The following is a 21790-nucleotide window of genomic DNA, read 5'->3' as shown; positions in this document are numbered from 1 at the left end:
CTAACTTTATTAATTCACCTGCCATACATACTCCAACGTCCTCCACTTTCAGTTCCGTCGAAGCGGTGTCGAAGTCATAGAGATATATCTAACCTATCTGGTCTATGTAACGGGCGGCAAGGTCCGCTAAAAGTGTCGTCGTTTTCGTGATTTGTGCGATGCGATGGATTCGCGCGTGAAGGACGAACTTTTGTGTTGATCAAAGTCTGGTTCCGACGAGTTATGGTATTTAGGGAGACGTTTTTGGGTAGGTTTCACATTCTTCAGTTTCATTTTATTCGCTATAGAATGCCGGATATGTTCAAATGTTATTCACAGTGCTGGATACGATGCTTCGGGCGGTTCATAGAATTCGGATAAGATAGGAATTAATTCCACTCTTATGTGGAACAATTCTGGAAAATAATTGTTAATTGTAGTATCTCACTCAATGAGGGTTATTTCTGTGAGGCTTTCAAGAAAGATTCACATAACAAAGATCCATAGAAGTTAATTCAATCATCAGTAATGGAGAAAAGTAATAAGTAATTTTTGAGTTGATGGTAAACCACCAATACTCGAATAGTTCCCACCTGAACGAATACGAATAAAGAATCGTTTTGTGGTTTTCACGGCATGTGAATTTATTTTAAAGCAATTATCTTCCAACGACATGGTCTTACATCTGGTCTTCACTTTCTCCTCTTCGAAGATACGCGACATTTTACTCAGGTAGGTATTCAAGTTGATATTAGCTTCATCAACACTTATTTATTCATACTCTTCCTTTAAGCACTTAATACGTATGTATATACTTATCAATCGATTCCAAAGTTGCATTACTGAAAATAATGAAGCAGACCATGAATGCAAATCAATAATTATTCATCGTGTTATTCTAAAAGAACATAATATTATCATCGTTCCATCAACTCTTTGTCTTCTTAATTAAGGTTGTTTTGAACATCGACCTGAACGTAACAACAAACAACGGATATTATTAATGATGCTATATTGCAAAACTCTAAGGGTGCTGATATGAACGTGATATATTCATCCTTAAGAAAAGCGAAATAATCAGTTTTCCCACAATAATTGAAGTGTCCAAAGCGTGAAGAAACAACAAAAGCAACGGAAATTCTTCGTTTCACAATATTACGAGCATAATTTCTGAGAAAACTTAATGTTCTCTTATTTGCATGCAGATTTCCGGTTAAGAGCACATTCTGCGGTGGCCAACGCTATCCCATAAAATACAAAAATATCTCATACTAGTTTACATTTGTGCACAAAACAGAACAAAACAACTTTGCCAAGATATCTGCATTTGCGGGCATATTCACCTATTTTGACGATTCGTCGTCCTCGATTCACCCACCCCTGGAAAGACTACAGATTTTCATACATATATATTTCCACTAGTTTTCTGTGGTTCCATCTATGTCACATATGGCAGTTAGGAAGTCCCTTTTCTGTGGTTCATCATCATAGAAATTTCAATATATACTCGATGAATTGTGAAAAATTTCGATTCGAGCCAACACACATTGCTTCAATTCACAAATCAACCATGACTCTACTTCCTGTTCACAGATCTTATATCCGCCAGTGTACTATAATACCGAAGAAATTAGTTGAACTTTTTGAAGTTCATCAGCTCTTCGACTGATGGTGGTTGGCTGTTCGATAGATCATAGATCAAAATTAGCATGTCGGCGTCGTTCTGTCCGATCTCCCAGACTAACCGAGCGTCGTCGCTACGTTCAAGAATGAACCTGGAAAGGATAATTGCAATATTTACAGTTAGATAACTAACGAATGGTATTTATAGCTAGCGTATCTGTGTACACTTTCAAGGCAATTAAAATGGCACATTGGGTTTCTACAAGAAGAGTTGCTTGTTGGCGACGATAAGGCGTCATTGTAAAATAAGAGATTAGAGATTACAGAGTTTGCTGTTAGATACGAAGAATGAAGATGATAACTCTGTTGGTTTATAGCGAATCGTCTTACTCACGACACTAAATTCTTTCAGGCAAATATTTTGACGAGTTTTTCGCGAAATTTCGATTTTGAAAATAAAGAAATGTCAATCACGGAAAGCGTCCCCTAAAATCGAAATGCTACTTAGTTCAGAATAGGAGTAGAAATAGAAAAATTCTTCATCAATTTCAACATAACTCGTAGTTTTCGAACCGCTTCTGATAGAAAACGAATATGAATATCCAGAACCGTAGGAAATCGTTGGATAATTATTTCGAATACATAATATGAATATTTTAATAAGTCCATTCCATTAATCGAACGTGAAAGTAAAATAAAAAAGTTCATAAGGTCACTTTCCAAACCAAACGATGTTTTGCAAAACGTATCAGAGTTGATATTATATGATAAAAGAGTCCACAACAAGACTCGACTTGAATTAATTGTTTGAAAAAAAGAGAAGTATCCTACATGCGGAGTCCTTTCTTCATCTTGTCAGGACAAGAATGATTTTCTACCTTTAATGGGCATAACACCTTGTCTACAATGTCTAAAGACAGAGTAAAATTTTGATCTTCGATGAAGAACCCTTAAAACCTCTGGCCTTATTGACTCCAATCTTTAATTTGAAATGTAAAGCGCTTTATCTACCATTGCCGATTGTATAAACTAATGAAAAAAAGTTTAGCTCAGCTTCCTTTTGTTTTTTTTCTTACGACTGCACAAATCTCAATCTGGATTCGTTGAGATTTTTTCACCTTTTATTGATATCTTACTCTTTCTATCCGGGAATAGATACATATTTCTGGATATTGTTTGTTTTTGAATGTTAGTTTCGAGGATCGTTGAAGAACAGTCGTCTGTAACTGAATTCTTGAGGCTGTCACAAACAGCTGTTCGAGACCCGGATGGTAGGAGAAAGGCCATTGAAAGGACGTTTGAAATGGATGCCTTGCCTGGGTTCGTTCCATTCAGTTCAGTCAGTCAGTTACTGAACTTTGTTGCGCACATTACACACAGAACGTTCCGTAAATTCGTTGACAGCACAAAGCAGGCAGTTTTCGCGCGACGTACGAGTGTAGGTTATCATGGTACGCAGCCTGACCCATTGGACGAAGACCCTGAGTTTTCCGGCTAGAATTTCGCCGAAGCAACAGCGCGAACCCACTCTGACGCCCACCCCGAGCAACAGCTCAATCAACGTCCCCAACAACAATAACAATAATGAAATTAACAGTATGATGAACCAGAGCCAGACCTCGTTGCTGACCGAAGTCAACCAAGTAAGTGTGGCATCTCTACCTACGTAACTCGATCTACTTAAATTTCTCTTCTCGCTTTTCTAAAAAATCGCGACTTTTGACGCAAGAAAGTGACGAGGTCGCAATTAATGTACCTACTCGACGTCGATTTAGGTTGAAGAATATCATTGCGCTAAGCACCGTTCGTTCAAATCTAGGTGGATCACCCTCTCATCTCATGACACTGTTTGAAGAATATTCTGGATTATTATTTTCATTTAAGTTCATTCGAAATCAGGCAGCAATAGGTTCACTCAAAATTTCAACTTCCACTCTCCAAATATAAATGAAAAAATTGATCCGAGCGAGATTCGAACCTGACAACTACCCCTCAATCATCCCTTGTAGTTGGATCGCTTGACCCCTCCTCTACAAGAATTGTTAAACTGTATCTACACTTGTGCATTATAAAAAGTATCATTTTAGTAACACATCGTCGAATTTCAAGGATTTGCATAAACATTTTCAGTTTTTTATCTTTTGCCCCTCGGTTTTGTACCTTAAAATGATGGGACTCATTTCTAGTGTTATGTAGCGTTGATTGTTTTTCTTTAAATCAATTCAAATATTTACTTGTATTAACAACCAATACGAATTTTCCTTCAAATACTATATATTGTTATAATTTAAACATTTTGAAATCGTGACATCAGGATTATTGATGTCTTCTCGTTGAAATCGAATCTCTTTGGAGCATGCAGCAACCATAAAATCACATCTCTATGTTTTCGCACATTACTATGACACAATCATAGATATGGAAACTGCTTTATTATAATTTGGAATAATCTATGGATCAAAATTGAAGGAGGGTATATACCTACTGCCGTAGAAAACGAAACCTCTCCAAACACCTCTCACTGTAAATGAATATTATAATAATTGTTTTCATCGGAGAGTTGATGAATATTCAACGTGCGTTTCTCGCAAACCAATAAAATTGATCAAGATTAGAAATCTCTTTGTTCAACGAGGAAGCAATTTTTCCCCGAGACAAAGTACCTTCCAGTTGCTTCTGATTCCTGATTACTCCTTTCTGTATTATAAAGTCCGAGGATGTGATGAGAGAATAGATGTGAAGTGCAGAAGGAAACAAAACAGTTTCAAAATAGTTGTGTAACCGAAACGAATCAATTTACTTACTTTTTCCATTAAAATTTCATGCTTGTTATCCCTTAAGTGCTTTGTATCTAATGTGCTACCTTCTTTGTATTTCAAGGCAGTGATATCGGTGTTACCTTTGTCGGCGAATTATATACCTACATTTTACGACTTTTCTTTAAAAAATATCGTCAAACATGCCTGCGATGAAGGTAAACTGAATGTTTTTGTTCAGATAATTGACAGGTGCGGAAATCATAGAAAAGTATAAGTCAATCAACAGGGGTTTATACGTTCACAGAAGAATCGTCACGGATTCGATGGGTTAATTGGACCATAACATTTCGTAAAAGGCTAGGTTCCATGTTACACCTTATCGGAATTGTTCCAGTATTATTTTGTTACTTTTTGTTGATGACCATCGGACGCCCATTCCTGTATGCTTTCGCACGTTTTTCGAATGTTAATATAATATTCTGTTCCGAATAAAATATTCTACAAGTTATTTCCGGCGAATCTCCTACCTGACACTTCGTTCTTGAGGCCATTTCCACACGCAGAGCGGTAACGCCATTGAATAACATCCGTTTACTGTGATTGTTTTTGTAAACTGATGCGCGGCATTCTTCGCAACGTTTGATTCTTTCGAGTTGCCTATTCCACTCGTAAATTGTGGAACTGTGGAAAAATGTTGAAATCCTCGATGATTGTGTGAACGCGGAGTTGAACGCTAGCAGTGTCTTTTTTATCGTAATGCGATCTCTGTGTATCAGCTGAGCAAAACCTGTTTGGCGGACCCAATTTTTATCTATGGTTCTATTCTCTCCTTCTGAGCAATTCTCCAATCAACGGGGGACGAATCGGATCTCAGCGATTTGACCCTTCTTCAGTATTAATTCAACATTTTACCAGCAAGTTACCTTCTCTACCATCTTGCGTGAATATTAGATAATAGAAAAGTACAAAACCCTTGTATCAGTGAAGAATTTTGCTATTTTATGTGGTGGCTAGAGAAATGTATGTTGTTCAAGTCTCACACTTGTCTGAAATGAATAAAATTCCTTTCTTGTAAAGCAATATGCCACTCTGTACATCTCAAGGGATCCAAATTAAAAGAATCCATTAAGAAAACGATCATATTCTCATGGTTATTGCCCGTTTGTACACTCAGCTGATAATAGGAATTTATGACTCGATCGTTTTGGTCAAGCCGATTGGAAGAAAGCTTGTAAATTATTTGAAACCCCCATTCTCGACGACGTCCGAAATTACCCAAGTACCCCTCTTAATAACGGGGTTCCGGTCCATAGAAATCCCCAGTGGAGAAAAAATTGTAGCCAAGAGGAAATATCTCACTCAACAAATAATCCATAAGGGATCTAGAGCTCTCTACCTCGTAAACAAAGAGGCGAGAAATAATAAACCACGCATCTGGAACATCTGTTGGGTCACAGAAATGGGACACGCCGGGGTAGGTTTATGAAAGACACACAGGCAGACAGCTGATCGTGAGGATTGTGTTTATTATTACATTTCGACATGGTACGATACTCTTTTAGTTGAATTTTTTCGATAATAAACACTTCGAATCGAACATTTAATGAGTATTCCAAAAAACCGTTTCGAAACATTCATCACACAGTAACAATTTTGACATTGCCATTTTTAACTTGCCCTCGATTCCTCGTATTGAATTCCCCAACCGTTTCTCTAGGAAGAACTCGTAGCTATTGTATTGAATCGAATTTGAATTTTCTTGCATGAGAACCAAACGGTCAAGTTGAGATTAGCTATCCTTATTATCTCGTGCGAAACTAATAGAATAAGAAGCGTTAGATGCATTCCGACCCACGACCAATCTGTATGCCATTTAGTAATTGTCCCCTCTCGTTTCCTTTCAGATATACTCAGATCCAGAATCAGAGAAGTCTATTATGAGTTCGGTGGTTTACTGCATCCACCACAAAGAGGGCTGTAAATGGTCTGATGAACTGAGGAAACTTAAGGTAAGAAGAAGATTTTTTAAGATCATAGATGTAAATCCATTCGTTTCGAGTGACATCTCTCCGTGAATCCTCCACAGAAATGAATAAATCATTGACAGATAAAGACCATAGATAATAATCTGCCTACCCCGAATGTACTTCCTAATTTTCGACAAGGGATTCGAAAATGAGTATAGTATAGGGAAGTCGTACAATTCCACCCCACTGGGTTCTAAATTTGCCGCTTTCATTTCATCTTTCGAATCTTCTTTGAAACGTGACGCATCTGTTCGGTTAGGCGGGTGGCGGAGACAGACATGTGGTTTACGAAAATCAAGAAAGAAAAAGCCGTTCAAACTCTTGACAATGGCACTACACATGTGACATACTGGCAAGAACGTTAACCCATGATGGTTCGAACAATGACAAAGATATGGATGGGTGGTCATTATTCGACCTCTGGTTCAACATTCATTCTATAGAATTAGATTTCTTGGAAATAAAGGGCATTTTGTATGTGATAAGTAATGAAATACAGGACATCAGGTATACGTTCATGAAATTCTGAATGAAAATTGATGATCATCCAAAAATGATTTGTTTTATTCCTAAAGTATAAAAATATAGTCTAATGTGGATCAATAAAACTTGAACTCCAAATTGGGCCAATGCTGAATAGAAAAGTTTTTCGCCACGTTAATTACTTATAATGACGAGGAATGTGTATTTTGATATACCTACTGTCGCGAGTTTATCCAGTTCCAGTTACCCATTGTATGAAAGTAGGTAAAAACGAAACACTGGAATTTAATACTACTCTTTTGTTACGCTTCCTTACGTCATTATTAGTGGGACTCGAGAGAAACGTATTCACATTTCAGACGAGGCCAAGAATATAAAACTGTTGAATCTGCGAGATTTTTCAATCGCAGGTACTTCTGACATGCCACAACCTCTATGACTCATACACGGGCGGGTCGTTCACATCGATGCACCCATGGTTGCCGAATCAATCGTCTGGAAATCATCGAGAAAAATAAAAAATACTGTGTCCACTGTCCACTCCAAACCCGTCTTGGTCTATGGTCAATTTTAATCCGACAATTCATGTAATCATAGAAATATCGAAAAAAGTTCTGACATCGTGAATATTACTCACCCCTCAAGAAGTTTTCTCGGACAAATATTGCAATGTGTCCAAAGATTTCATGATTGATTCTTTATTCGTTACTCATAAGTGATTGTACTTGGCGGAATTATCTATTTATAGCAACAGTGATGTAATTGATGACCATTTCATACGATTCGTACCCAGCTTGATTTGTTTCATCTTTTATCATTCTTTCTTCCGCTTCAATTCAGAAATAATTTCAATTGACACTCATTGAAATTAATGCAGATTGGCTGAAATATTTTTTATTTGTTAATTTTTGAGTAAGGGATGACAACTATTCCTCTATGACTCTTCTTCCACCATAGAGTCGAGAATTTTCATGATAACCAACCTACTTCATCAACGACTAATATAAATGATGATAACAATATAATATCAACCCACAATGAGTATGAAATTCAGTCTCAATAGATGAAAAGTAATAAACTTCACATCAGAAATGTGGTATAGCTGCTGACTTCATCATTGTTGCGATGAGGATTAATTGATGTAAATCTAGTATTTCTTCTCCCGCTTTCAAAGAAGTCAGTTAGAGGATGTAAACAGGCCTGAGGCGATCCGACGACGGTGGCAAGAATGAGAAAAGCAGGCACCTACTTGCATAAACTTGTTCCGAGACTTCTCCTTGCGATTGTGGGAATTGCTCAGACGAGAAGAATCTCGATCCTTTCTATGACAAATCTCCCGGTTATTTCGATGTATCGACGTTTTCGAGGCGTTAGAAGGTCGATCGCAGGTTGACGGTTATTAACCAACGCTTTCAGAACGTCTAGAATCAATAGCCGATCGATTTTAACGGACTCTAACGTCACTCGATTAGCCAATAAAATTATCGACCCTCGGCTGGTTGATTCCATAGAAAAAAAAGAGACTTATATGGCAGGGGTGACACAAAAATTTTCGAATGAACATTCTCCTCGACGTATTCAACAAAGATCACAGAAATTAGCCTTGACAATTTCCTCATTCGAGTAATTCTATTCTGAATTGTCTTCATTATCTCAAATATTATCGTGTTTGTCATTCCATTGATTCGAATATTCTATCGCTGATTCGAATCGACACCCTGGTTTCAACTCTGGTTTCCAATAAATTGATTTCCGCGAAACTGACAGCTGTTCAAATTTGTATTCAGATAAGGTCCTGCTGGAGATCCTGTTCACACCCATATATTATGTTGTTTACCGCCAACCAAAGAGATCTTTTGTGTTTTCGCTATAATGTATTCAACTTATCTATGGTTTGCGCTGGTCAATGAAAAGAGTAACAACTTGTTACTCTTTGCTCCAACCCTAATCTGCTGAACATAGAGTGTAATATTGGCAAAAATAATCACCATTTCGATCTCTATAGTTTTCAATTATGTCTGCGGGTGCCGTACGGGTTGGATGATTAAAAAAAAATTACGGTCGTCATTAATTGTGGCAAATAACAAACGCGAAGCCCAACTGACCGTAACTAAGATATGAATAATGCATTAGTTTTCCAGTAGAGCACGTCAAAGTATACACATGCTGTTTTCAAGAACGCCACCCTTTCCATACAATGAACTCCGGTCATGCCATTGTGATTTTGCGGAAGGCTCGCTCAGCGCGGTAGGAAAACAGCTGTCGGACACCCGGCAAATGCACAAAACGCCGGACCAGATACTTCATACTATCTATTCACGATAATTATTGTCCGGCAAATTAGAAAAAAGAAACGGTATCACGTTACTTTCCTTGATAACAGGGATCATAGAAATTAATTGACGGATGCTCTCTGTGCAGGAGTCACAGATGAATGAAAATTATTTCCTTTGACCTTTGACGGAAGATGCATCGAATGTACGGGAGGTGCCGATAAATTTCCACATTATGAATGTAGAGTTAGGTGGTCAGCTCTCTTACTTATTACAAAACAGAAGGGAAGCCAGAATGAATAATATGAAGTAGTTATTTAGGGGATTCATAGTTCATACTTAATTATATGTATAAGTATGCGTTCTAACGTGCAGCTTTACCTTACAGGGTCACCTGAACACCTGCAAGCACGATGCCATCCCCTGTACCAGTAAGTGCGGAGCCCAAATTCCGAGGGTGCTGATGGAAGATCACCTCAAGTACACCTGCCCCCAAAGGAGAGCGAGGTGCGAGTTCTGTAACAAAGAATTCACGGGACACGCTCTCGAGGTGAGCAATCATTACCTAAATACTTTTATCAAGTGATGATAACATTTTTACTCAACGTCGAAATACTAGAGAAAGTTACTTATTTATCTCATCATTAAGCTCGCGATACTTACTGAGGGTATTTACCTCTCTTCGATAATAAGAACTTTATTTGGATTTGCTTAATGGCAATGAATCATGAACGTTGTTGAAATGTCCAATTCTCACCAGTTTTTGCACATTGAAACTGAATTTGTAATTAGGCAGAAATTAAAACCCTTATTTGATTGCAGAATCACATCGGTACCTGTGGATACGAGCCGATCTACTGCGAGAACAAGTGCGGCGTCAAGATACACAGGCGACACTTGTCGCAACACAAGTCGGGCGACTGCTCCAAGCGACTCATACCCTGTAGGTATTGTTGCAAGGAATTCGTCGCCGATACCTTGTCGGCTCACAATGTCAAGTGCGGCAGGGTCCCCGTTGTGTGTCCCAACAGATGCGACATCAATCTCTTGGCCAGGGAAGAGTTGGATTCGCACCTCAAGGAAGAGTGCACCATATCGGTGTTACCCTGCACGTTCAAAGACGCAGGATGTAGATTTAAGGTTTGTATCCAAATTTCAAGAACTTTAAGCAACATTCTAAACACGTATTATCTTCCAATAGGGTCCGAGGTATTCCATGGAAACACACCTGGAAGAAAACTGTCGGCAGCATCTGAACATGATGTGTAACGTAGTCACCAAGCAGCAGCACCAAATAGTTTCACTTAAAAACGCGATCTCCAAGCTTTCGCTGAATTATTCCGGCACCCTCATATGGAAAATCAGCGATTTTTCCTCGAAATTAAACGAAGCCAAAAACAAGGAAGGGATGGAGTTGGTCTCCCCGCCGTTCTTCACTAGTCAATATGGATACAGATTACAGGTAAGAAACTATTTTTTTTCGCGTCCTACTAAGCACCGTGACCGATGAGCGCTGTAACAATAGACTTCCAGTTAATACGCGATTTCATTGTTGCGAAACTAGCTGTGCATAACTGAAACAATCTTCTCTAACAGAGGGGCATTAGGAATAATCAGTGAATCTTCAATTAGTCAGATGGCTCTTCACAAGCCGTTTTACCTAAAAAAATATAATGAAATGAGTTTCATAAATAACGAGGCCAAAATCACCACTTTTCGAACGATAAAACGAACCGGTACTACCCACCCCTGTCGCGGATCGCTTCTTACCACAGAAACGTCAGGCTCTAGTTTATTCTGTGATCGTGGATTTGTTTACATCATAGACTATGTCTATGGTTTCCAATTACGTTTGGTAAACGTCAAAATCCCAATTTCTCTAATTAATCTATGCTTTTGAATCAATCGAATAATAATATTGAATATTCTAAACAAAAAAAGGGTTGTTTTCCATTCGACCCGAAAGACCCTTCGTAAATACAAATAAAAGATAGCAGCCACTTCAAATATCGGGTAACAACACGTGCTCCCCTCATGTAGCGGAACCCGACACCTCAAGTTATCATCCCTTCTAATTGCCGCACACGTGCTATTCCTTTTTTTTAAACTGCATTCTTATTTCAGGCGTCCCTCTTTCCGAACGGAAACGGCGCAGGTGAAGACTCCCACATCTCCGTCTACATCAAGATCTTGCCCGGAGAATACGACGCTCTTCTGAGATGGCCCTTCTCCCATTCGGTCTCTTTCACCCTGTTCGACCAATCGTCCTGTCCGGAGAAGGCGTGCAACATCGTGGAGAGCTTCATCCCGGACCCGACGTGGAAGAATTTCCAGAGACCCAGCAAGGAGCCCGATTCCCTGGGCTTCGGTTTCCCGAAATTCGTATCGCACGAAATGCTCAAGAAGAGGCATTTCCTCAAGGACGACACCATGTTCATAAGGGTGAAAGTCGATCCCAGTAAGATCGTGGCGGTTTGACGGAACGGCCATAGAAGAGACCACAGAGCAAATTTTGAAGACGGGAAACACAGACTTTCAGGCAAATTTCCATTAGAAAATAAATAAGAGTCATAGAATAGTTTTTCAAGCGAAATTTGTGGTTTCCAGTCAGACGTCAACAAGTGTGAGAGGTCATGAAAAACTCAGTGAATCCAGAAATATCATCCGAACAAAGTTTGTTAACTGAAAGAATGGTGACAAACTAGCTATTTCTTGCGAATATATACGTAAACGTAAATATAAAATGAAAACATTTCCTTACATAACTGCCCGTTCAAATCTAGTTAACTGATTTCACGCTCTCAAGTATACCTGATTTTTAGAGCGTACAACTGTGATGTTTCTATAAAGATTAAGTTCGAGCGAAATGTGAACATGTAAACTCATCCATTTTATTATGGTTGAAGTAGGTGAAACTAATTCTCGCTGTACTGTTTATGGCGTTTCAGTTTTCACTTAACTGTTTACGGTTTGTGAATGATTGTGATAGTTATAAGACGCCAAAGTATTATGTTCTTTGTGAATTCTGTACATAGATTTATTTATGTAAGCTAACAGTCAATTCTCCCTGTTGGTTTTTGAGAATGGGGTTTATATGTTATCGACCATTTTTTATAACGATGTAAATATTTGATATAATAAACTTTTTTTTTAATATTTATTGGATTTTACTTCAGGTGAACTTATTTTCGTGGAAGATTTTTCACAAAAGGTAAGTATTTTTACAAATGACAGGTAATTGTATTTGTATGTATAAAATGGTATCGTTCGAAAGGAAACTAATCCTTTTTCTTGTTACCTTTCTGAATACCCTTGCATCGATTCATAATATCGACAACAAAAGACTTGTGACCTTTCTTTTACCATCAAATATTGGACTGAACGAAATAAAATCCACGCAGCTGCCCTGTTTTCAAACTATGAACCATTATAAATAGGGATATTTATTTTAATCTTTTTGCATCTGGGATTAGGCTCGCGCCAAAGACTCATATTTCGTATTGAATGGTTGAAACGATTCTGAAAGGGTAGCACACAAGCCTCGTGAGTCGTGAAACAGTAATTATTTTCCAATCATTGCAGACATCTGTAGCGTGAGGACCATAGAATGCTAAAGAGCAAGGTCCACTCTACCGTCTCGACATTGTACCATCCACCTGGCGCTAAGGAATTTCTGTTGCACATGTCGAGACAGCTGGTCCTCGAAATACACATTGGGCCTCAAATCCATTAAACACAAAACTTTTATTTTTTCTTTGGCATTCGGCGGATCTCGTAATGAAGGTAGAAGACCCAAAGTATAACTGAAATAATTTTAGTTCTTCTCTGGAGGAAGGTTCATTTCTTTTTGTTTTATCTATTTATAACGCATACAATATGGAGAGTAGAGAATACGCTTAACAAAATTGTGAAGAGTTTTTCAGTATTTTCATACAGGGATTCCAATATTTATCAACCCTTTTTTTCAAACTTCCCCATGTAATTTTTATGAAAGTACAAGTACAGTTCCTGTGAAAATGTTCGAATGAACAAAATTCGAAATTGAAATTGGATCGTAGTTCAATGATCGTCTCTGCAAGCAAAGATTATAATCATTGCTCTGCTAGTAGAAATATTCTAAGACTTTGATTTAAAAACCCCTCAGAATATCTAAGTCCTCTTTCCTCTATACACACCGAATACTTTCTTGACGTTTTGAAAGTTGCCTGGAATTTAACTCGTAAGGGGCAATAAGTAGAAGGTCACTATATATTGAGTTGATTTGTTCTTCACTACTGGACTAGATGGCGCCACTTGTTCGAACACCTACTTTCAAAACTGATTCATTGGAAATTCGAGAGTATTTTTGAATATTGAGAAGTCTTTTTTTGTAATTCCTCCCTGTTCACTATTTATATAAAGTTATTTCAGGATTTACATTTCATTCAGATTCTCATTGAAATACATATGGTGAATAAATTTGAAATAGACATGAAAGCTAACAAAATCTTTGTACAATCCTTATATTATATTAACATCAATGAACTGTCACTTTTCTGATATATTCTCTATGTAAAGGTTGTAAACTATAACCAGAAATTCATAAATTTCCAATAACTACCTCACCTCCAGCGATTCCGCCAAAATAATGACACATGCATTTTTTTGCTATACCTTCGCCAATTTGAAACCAACCGATGTTCATTCTGGATTCAGACGAATCCATATACCCCATCGATTTTTCTCAAGTACATGTTTACGTTATCGCAGTAATAAAGAATTCGATCTGTTGCGTGATGTTGAAACTCCACTTGATATTATGGCGTTAAATTCTGAAGGTTTTTTTTTACTAATAGCTGGAATGATACTGTTCAGGGAAATTTGCTACCTCTGCCCACTACTTAAACGGCTGATATCATCATGAAATTGTTGTTCAAAAAACGAACTTTGCCTAAATTCGAACCTGAAGGAGTGAGTTCATAAACAATTTATTTTGTTGATGCTAAAAAGAAGGAGAATATGAGTGTATCTTGATTTCTTCATTTTTTTTTCCAATAAACATTATAGTTGAAATTTCTAACCCAAGGTGTAGGTTTTTTTGATAATTTTTTGTTTCGAGCAGAAATCACCCCTTAAATTTCTTCATAACTATTCACCCTGTTGACTCGGTATAGTTAATATCAATTTCTCAGATCTAAAAAAAAATAGATCTTTACCATTGCATCGATATAAATGAATAATAAATAGATTATGTACCAACGTACGTTTCTGAATTCGAAGGGTACTTCCAGTATAAAATCTGGATCGCGATGAATATGTAGACAGGACGGTTTTGAAAGTCAAAATAGATGATTCGATGATTTCGATCGGTAAATAAATTCAATTCAGGCATTTGCATTATATTCAAATGTGCCGTATATATCATCGACGATGCACACTTCTATTCGTAATTTCATAATAATTCAAATGGTGACCGTCCAGAGCTGGGCTCTTAATGTATGCGAGGGTCAAACGGGGTTAGGTAACAGGAAATTCGATTTTTCAAACAATCCCAGGAGTCATTATTACCGATTCATATGCCCGATATTTGTGGATTTGTTCGAGTTTTATTTTTAATTATGGGTTCAGAACGAATTCGAATGGTAAAAACACATAAAACGTTTTCGGTTTGTGGGTAATGCAAAATTCAAAATGACGCCCACCAAGACGTTCATTTATACAGACCCTGTATAAACCAAAGATAATTCAATACTGATGAACATTCTTCAAATGTCAAATACAACAACGCATATTTATAGTTCAATAGCCGGATGCCTCATATTCTAAACTATTCATTCAGGAAATTTTTTTAAACATTCTATAGCTACTATTCAATCGTAGTTGAAATTTTTCTCGGAAGAGTTATTTTTCGTTGCAAATTTTTCCCATCGTTATTGAGATAAATATGAATTACATAATGAACTATTTATTTTATTAAGCGAATGATTCTCACTATAATAGTTTCGACACTGAGCAGATAATTATTGGGAAAAATTTGTAATATTCCTCCAACATAATAGGAGACAGCTTTTCGGTAGAGAAGAATTCTTAGACAAAGTTATAAAGACTTATGGAAATGTTATTTGAACCTTTCAACTACGAACCAATCACAGATCATGTGCTTGTTCTTTATCTAACGAATATTTCCATCGTGCGATAAAATTCAATAATTATCAATTATAAGTGGGCAAAGTAGAGAAATTCTGACGAACCAATGGGTCAACCAGATAACCCCTGTGTGTTTACTGAAAAACACACAACTTACGATGAAAATAGGAGGTCAGGGGTCGCATTTAAATTTAATACTGCGAGATAAGTGATTTTTGTTATCTGCAACAAGTAGACTAGATATTAAATATATAGTTTTATATCCTTTCTATATATTTATTGGATTGGGGGACTTCTTATCTGAAAGTGATGATGAGTAACCTTTAATAATTGCCATTTTCATAAAATATTGAAAATTCTTCGAATTTTCCTATATTTTTGTATGAGAAAATGAAGAAAGACTGACAAAATTGTAATCAGAATTCCAAGAGGTTGACATATTACCTACCGTTTTTTTGTTTGACTCCAGCAGCATGATAATGAGTCGATATCTCAGCGAAATACGATGGAAAGAGCGTTGTACTGAAATTTTGTACCAAATTTCGTGGAATTACCTGCAATAATTCAAGGGAAAACCGTAGATGGCTAATATTGTTTAAAGATAATGAAATTAAAATTAATAAAAGCGGTCAAAAATTGGAGAAAACCAGGGAAAAAGTAACATCTTCAAAATGGGAATATTTCACCAACAAGGCAATATCGCAATTCGATGTGAAAAACCTGTTTCTTTATATCAGCACTAACGAGGATTATTATTGAAGAAAAGCGGCTTATTTATCATCTCAGTATCCTCCATTTAAAATAGAATGATTCCCAAGCTGGTAGCATGAATTATAAGACATTGTAATAGGACGGAGGATACAAATAATAGTCAAGGTTCACTGGCGTCCTATATTATACCAACGCATCTGAAATGCCCCCTAAAAATACATTCGGTCTGTCTTCTCTTCTACATCTCGCCACGTTCGTCTTGGCAACACATTTTATAGACAATATACAACGACAAATTCGACGGAATTATCTCTGCTGGAAGTTCATCATGCAGATTTGAAAACCAAAGGTTTGAATGATTGTAACACAGTGGATTTAATGATCTTCAATTGACGAATTGAGTGTAGTATAGCCATTTCAAGTTTTCACAATGAGCTATGTCACCCCTGGAAAAATTCCCTTCAGTAACGAGCAAAATCTCTGACACTACACATCTGTGGATCTTGATCTTTTTATTTTTGAACAACAAATTAGTCGAAAACGGCGCATTATTCGAGAAAATATAAAGTAACCTACTTTTATTTTCCAAAATATTCCTTGGTGACCGTTCACCTTACTTTTAAGAGTTGGGTTCTTTGGATTATCATAGTCAAAATCAGGTTTCATTTCAACCGAGCCGAATTGGAAAAATTGCTAGGGAGAAAATTGTTTCTTTTGACCTCAGAAATCCTCTGTTAATATATGTACAAGTCAAAGACTCACTCTGTCTACCTTATGAGCACACATTGCGCTAGGCATGCATTTTATTCACTGATAATCTTGAAAAAGCTATCTTCTACTACCGATTTTGTGGTAGGTACTTGAATACATGATTTACAAGTATCGGCAATCCAAAAATTATCATATCATATAAATAAAAAGGCAAATCTACTATATGTACCTAGTCTTAAACTTACTTATAAGTGAATCATTCAAAATTTCGACCAGGTTTTGCCTTAGACCACTATCCTAATTGTTATGAGATTTCTATAGGTATCCACATTGATAAAACTATGGTGAAACCTGACTGATGCCTGTTTCCACAGATTTATCTAAGGCAGGTTTAACCTTAACTTAAGCCATATTTATTTCAGTGATTGGTAACGTAACTGCTATAGAAATCAGGAAAATAATTAAACCTACCTTAACCTACCCTACCCTAACAAATACATAGAAGCTGTTTCTAAAAATTAATGATGGTTCCATTGACATAGACACCGGATGTCTATGGTAGGTTCGAATGGAATGAAAACCTTCGATGCAGAAACGTCAGGCTGTTGTTGTAGCACCTACTGCTAGAAACGTTTCTCGGTGCTCGATACCGAAAAATCCCAATCATGGGTAGGTCCCGATACTTGTCGTAATGGTATGCAATCGCCTCGTTCTGCATAGGATGGCATCCTCCTCGAGCCAGTTTTAGCCACCCACCGAAGTTTCACCGACCGGTTGCTGCTGTATTATCCGGTCCATGCACCGCTAAAATCGCCAGACCTATATATGGCCATCTCGACTGCTGGATTTGGTTACGTAATCGAGGCGCGAGCCTTCTCGCAGGCCGCTTATTATTGTTAGAGGGTGGATTTCGCTTTTCCTACTTTTTATTTATTTTTATTTATTTTTTATAAATTGTTAAGATTTAATGCTGTTTGTGGATGCTGACTGTTGCTTGGTTCAACGTATGTTCCACATCAAACTGAATTCATTATAAGCTGTGTAGCCTGGATGGAAAGAGTCACAGAAGCTTAAATGCTCTTCTACTCTTTTGTTATGCACTTACCTTAACAACTAAATACCGTTTATTGAGTCAATTGTATGAAATAACAGCAAAAACATCAGTCAACAACTCAAAAAGACATGACGAAGGAATCATCATCAGTACTTCAAGTTGGCCTGTGAAAATTCTAGAGAATTTGAGCATCTGCTTAATATAGGATATAGGGATAATAAAATGTAGATATCTAGGTAAGTTAATTCCCACAAAGATAAATTCGGTGCTTTATTTTTTCATTTATAACAAAATATACAATTGATTCATGATGTTCCAGAGCCATAGCATTGCGAACCTATGGGTAAATATATACAGGGAGGTTGAAAAAGGGTGGTCCACGTAGAAATATCATTCACCAAATGTTTTCAATGATTTTGGATGTGAGGTCAGTTTCTAGTAATTATGAGCTTACGATTTTTTCTGTTTTATTCATGTGACATTCTTCTCTTCATTTCAAAAAATGTATATTACAATTAATCGAATCACAGGAAGAAAGACCACTGATGATTCTTCTAATTCTAATGTTCAAACATTCATATTTTCAACATTCAAGCACTTATACATGGTCTAGTTCGTCGAGAACACGATTTGTGACAGAATTGCCAATTTCCTCCGTATAATACCCCAATATATACTTCCGTGGTCGGAACGACTGTATACCGCGTAGCCAACTTGAAAAACGAAACCGCAATTTTCGCCGTTTTAGGTCAGATACGACGATAATTGAGGCCTAAGGTGCCCAATTCGGGAACCGATGCCTATCAACTTTTTTTTTTGCTTAATAATCGCCGTCACCTTGTCGGGAGACTTCGCCACAGAGTCGGCCATTTTGCCCCCCCATTTTACGGCATCGGCCACGCGAAAGACCACGTTAAAAACGATGAATATATTCCACATCTATATCCTTTTGACGTAACCCTCGCGTCTGTAATTCCCATTAGGTGTATCCCACTCGTGATCGATAAAAACACCTTCGAATTTGCACGCCATTTCATATTTGTCGTCGGTCTCTTACATTTCCATTGTTAGGATTGTGAAAGAAATGACCGCCTTTCAATAGGTTGTGGTTTGTTGGACAATCAATGTTCCATCAAAAATGAGGATTTTATTCGGAAAAGAACGATTTTCTCACCCATCTACAGAGTGAGTAAACAGTAACTTACATGATTCATAAGTAGTAGAAAACTATGGACATTCTTCTTGTTCTGAGTTTGTATATGAGATTTTTTCCCTGAAATAATAGGACATACAGTTTTTCTTCATGAATCGCCCTGTGTTATGTATTTTCTCAGGGGTATAATCTATAAATATATAGTGAGGCGTCATATACAGATAATCTGATTGAACATCGAAGTTCTTTACCAAATAAACAATACAGTTCTTCTAAGGCGTGTTTACAAGTTCCTGGTATACCCACATTACGTTCGAAAGAAATCACTTGTTGCAGTTTGTTATCGATATATCGGTATTTGTGTAAACGATCGATCCTACTCGGTAGAGTAACAAGTAGTTTGTATCTCGAAGGAGAACTATTAATAGAGATAGAGACGAAAGAGATGAAAATTCCACCAGATCTCCCACGATGCATCTTCCGATTACGTATCTCGTGTAAAAGAGGCTTTAGAGAGAGCTGGCGCGCGACCAAGTAGAATTTTGGTTAGTTCTCGTATTTCATTTGAACTACCGCATACTTACGAGATATAAACACTCACTTACGTATATGTTAGTTTACCAATAAGGACGATAATTCGATAAGAAATGAAATGGGATACGAAATATTTGGTATACAGCGAATCCTTATCTCTTTATACTTTTTAAAGTACACCTTATGACAATTAAGTCTTGAATAACAAGTCATTCAAATGTCCACATTTGCACCAATGCTGACATGATAGAATTCCATTGGAACAAATTGTCGATGTCAGTTATCTAGGTATAATAATAATTAAAATAAATAACCTAACCTAATGATAGTGAACAGTAAACCCTAGTGATCAAAATCACTTAGTGATTAATGGTCCATAATTCACCGATTGTCTGTGAAAAATTCATTAATCACTTGTCATTTACGAGGCACTTTTCACTGGTCTATGAACTTCATGGTAGCATATTGTGACTATTATTCACTTGGGATACGTCATCCGCGTGAATAATAGCAATCGTAATCATAAGATTATGCTCGTTGAATATTATATAATCAATTCAGTGGTTGTAGTTCTTGATTAACACTCACCGCATTCACAGTTAAGTACCTACTGCTCCTCAATTTGTTCTCGATTTCTTGCGATTCCTCCTATTATTGATCTTCTGGTTCTATTATCGTGTCAGGTAAATATTATTTCGATTTTTTCAACAATTCGAAGGTCAATAAGTATAGAAGAACAATTATATGGCCACTCTAATTCCTCATGAAGATAACGGTGACTTTGAACAGAAAGAACGATTATTTCCATACAACTTTTGAATAATAAGCAAATGCTGTTGAAGCGTGTATTATCTTGATGAATTGTCCAAACATCTGTACACTAATGACAGCTAATGATTAATGACATTTCTACCGTTTTAAAAATGGCTTCCATGACATTTAAAAGAAAATCTTCACCACAGACCAATTGAAGTTAATCTATGACCTTTCAACTGTAGGTAACCATAAAAATATAAACTTCAATTCTACATGAATAACTACCCCCATAAATTGTCAGTAATGAACCAAAATATATATCTTATTTTCTCTAAGTCTGAAAAATTGTTAGCAATCGGTATGAGGACGGATTAAAGACAAAGTGATAAATTTCCATTGGAAATGTCGTCCATGTGACCTCCTTACTAGATTGACAAACTCGACGACGATTTCTGTTTTAGCATGTGTAATAATTTGAATAATCAAATAACCGAAACTATTAACTTTGTGTGCTATTGATATCAGAGATTCGGCATCGCCTCCGAAATATTCGACGATCGCCATGCACTTTCTCCTCGTAACATGCAAATCGAATTTCGAATAGGATGATTCTTAATTGGGCCGTCATCTCCGTTTTATTTCTATGGGGAAATCGTTCTATTCTATGTTTGGAATACAGATCTAATACAGAAAGAAGAAGAAGAAATCTATTTCTGTATGAACCATAGACCTTCTCATTTCTGACATTTTCATGAAATTTCAGTGATCGGTGATCTGGAATAAAGATTTAATTCAAATTTTCTATGTTAGGATTCGGATCCTGTTGTAGGCATACGTTGAAAATTATTTTTCTTCAGTTATTTTCTCAACGTCATTTCACCTTGCCTTTCATACTCAAATTTTCCCACCAAAGTATGATCCTACGTGGATATATTCTGAAAATAAGTTGATTACTGAATACAGTTATCTTTTTCTGTGGTGTAGTAAGTATAAGATGATATATTCCGTGGTATGGCTTGAACCGCAAAATACATAGAAGAACCTTTCTCTCCGATAACACATTTATAATGTTTTACAAGCTGAATACTTTAACCTCGAAAGATCAATAAATGAATCCCTCATAAAATTACAATCAATCAATCATTATAAAAAAATATCTTCACTAATTTTCTTCTAATGAACCTCGAAATTTCGGGTAGTTCGCAAATATTCAGATAAGTCTGGACTAGCGTTCGCTAGAAAGGATGTAGATAAAATCCATACCGATTATTAACTTCCTATTTTCACGCGCCTAACCACATCAGGTTCATATCATTCACACACACTAAGGTCAGAAGACAGAAAATTCGGATCCAAGAAAAGAAAATCGAATTCTATGGTTCGAAGGTCAACTTCATCTCGTGACCGGTCGCACGGCACCATCAGTTTCCCCTAGAGGAAAATTTTTCGAGTTCTGAAAAAAATTTACGATTTGAACGTGTGAGATATCATCGAATTAAGTTGGTAAATACGCCGAGTAAATGAATTCATTTGAATAATATTCTACGTGAAATACAACCGGGAACGTTTTTAATCGATTCGGTTTCGTCACACGACGCTAA

At 36.9% G+C, this 21790-nt stretch overlaps 1 protein-coding gene across 2 annotated transcripts; it reads left to right on the top strand.

Annotated features, from left to right (window-relative positions):
• Positions 1 to 46: 46 nt before the first annotated feature.
• Positions 47 to 12300, top strand: LOC123313839 (TNF receptor-associated factor 4). 2 transcript variants are annotated; one of them, XM_044898889.1, is made up of 6 exons: positions 47 to 247; positions 6266 to 6370; positions 9533 to 9694; positions 9967 to 10284; positions 10346 to 10606; positions 11269 to 12300. In XM_044898889.1, the coding sequence occupies exons 2-6, from the start codon at positions 6299 to 6301 to the stop codon at positions 11620 to 11622; spliced, it is 1167 nt and encodes a 388-aa protein (XP_044754824.1). In that variant the 5' UTR covers positions 47 to 247; positions 6266 to 6298; the 3' UTR covers positions 11623 to 12300. The 2 variants fall into 2 exon arrangements, with proteins under 2 accessions (XP_044754824.1, XP_044754823.1); XM_044898888.1 differs by lacking the exon at positions 47 to 247 and adding an exon at positions 2923 to 3245.
• The last annotated feature ends 9490 nt before the right edge of the window (positions 12301 to 21790 follow it).

Source organism: Coccinella septempunctata, chromosome 5, assembly GCF_907165205.1.
Source record: "Coccinella septempunctata chromosome 5, icCocSept1.1, whole genome shotgun sequence".
NCBI classification, from domain to species: domain Eukaryota; kingdom Metazoa; phylum Arthropoda; class Insecta; order Coleoptera; family Coccinellidae; genus Coccinella; species Coccinella septempunctata.
The sequence above is the reverse complement of the archived record's forward strand: the minus strand, read 5'-3'. Positions and strand labels throughout refer to the sequence as shown.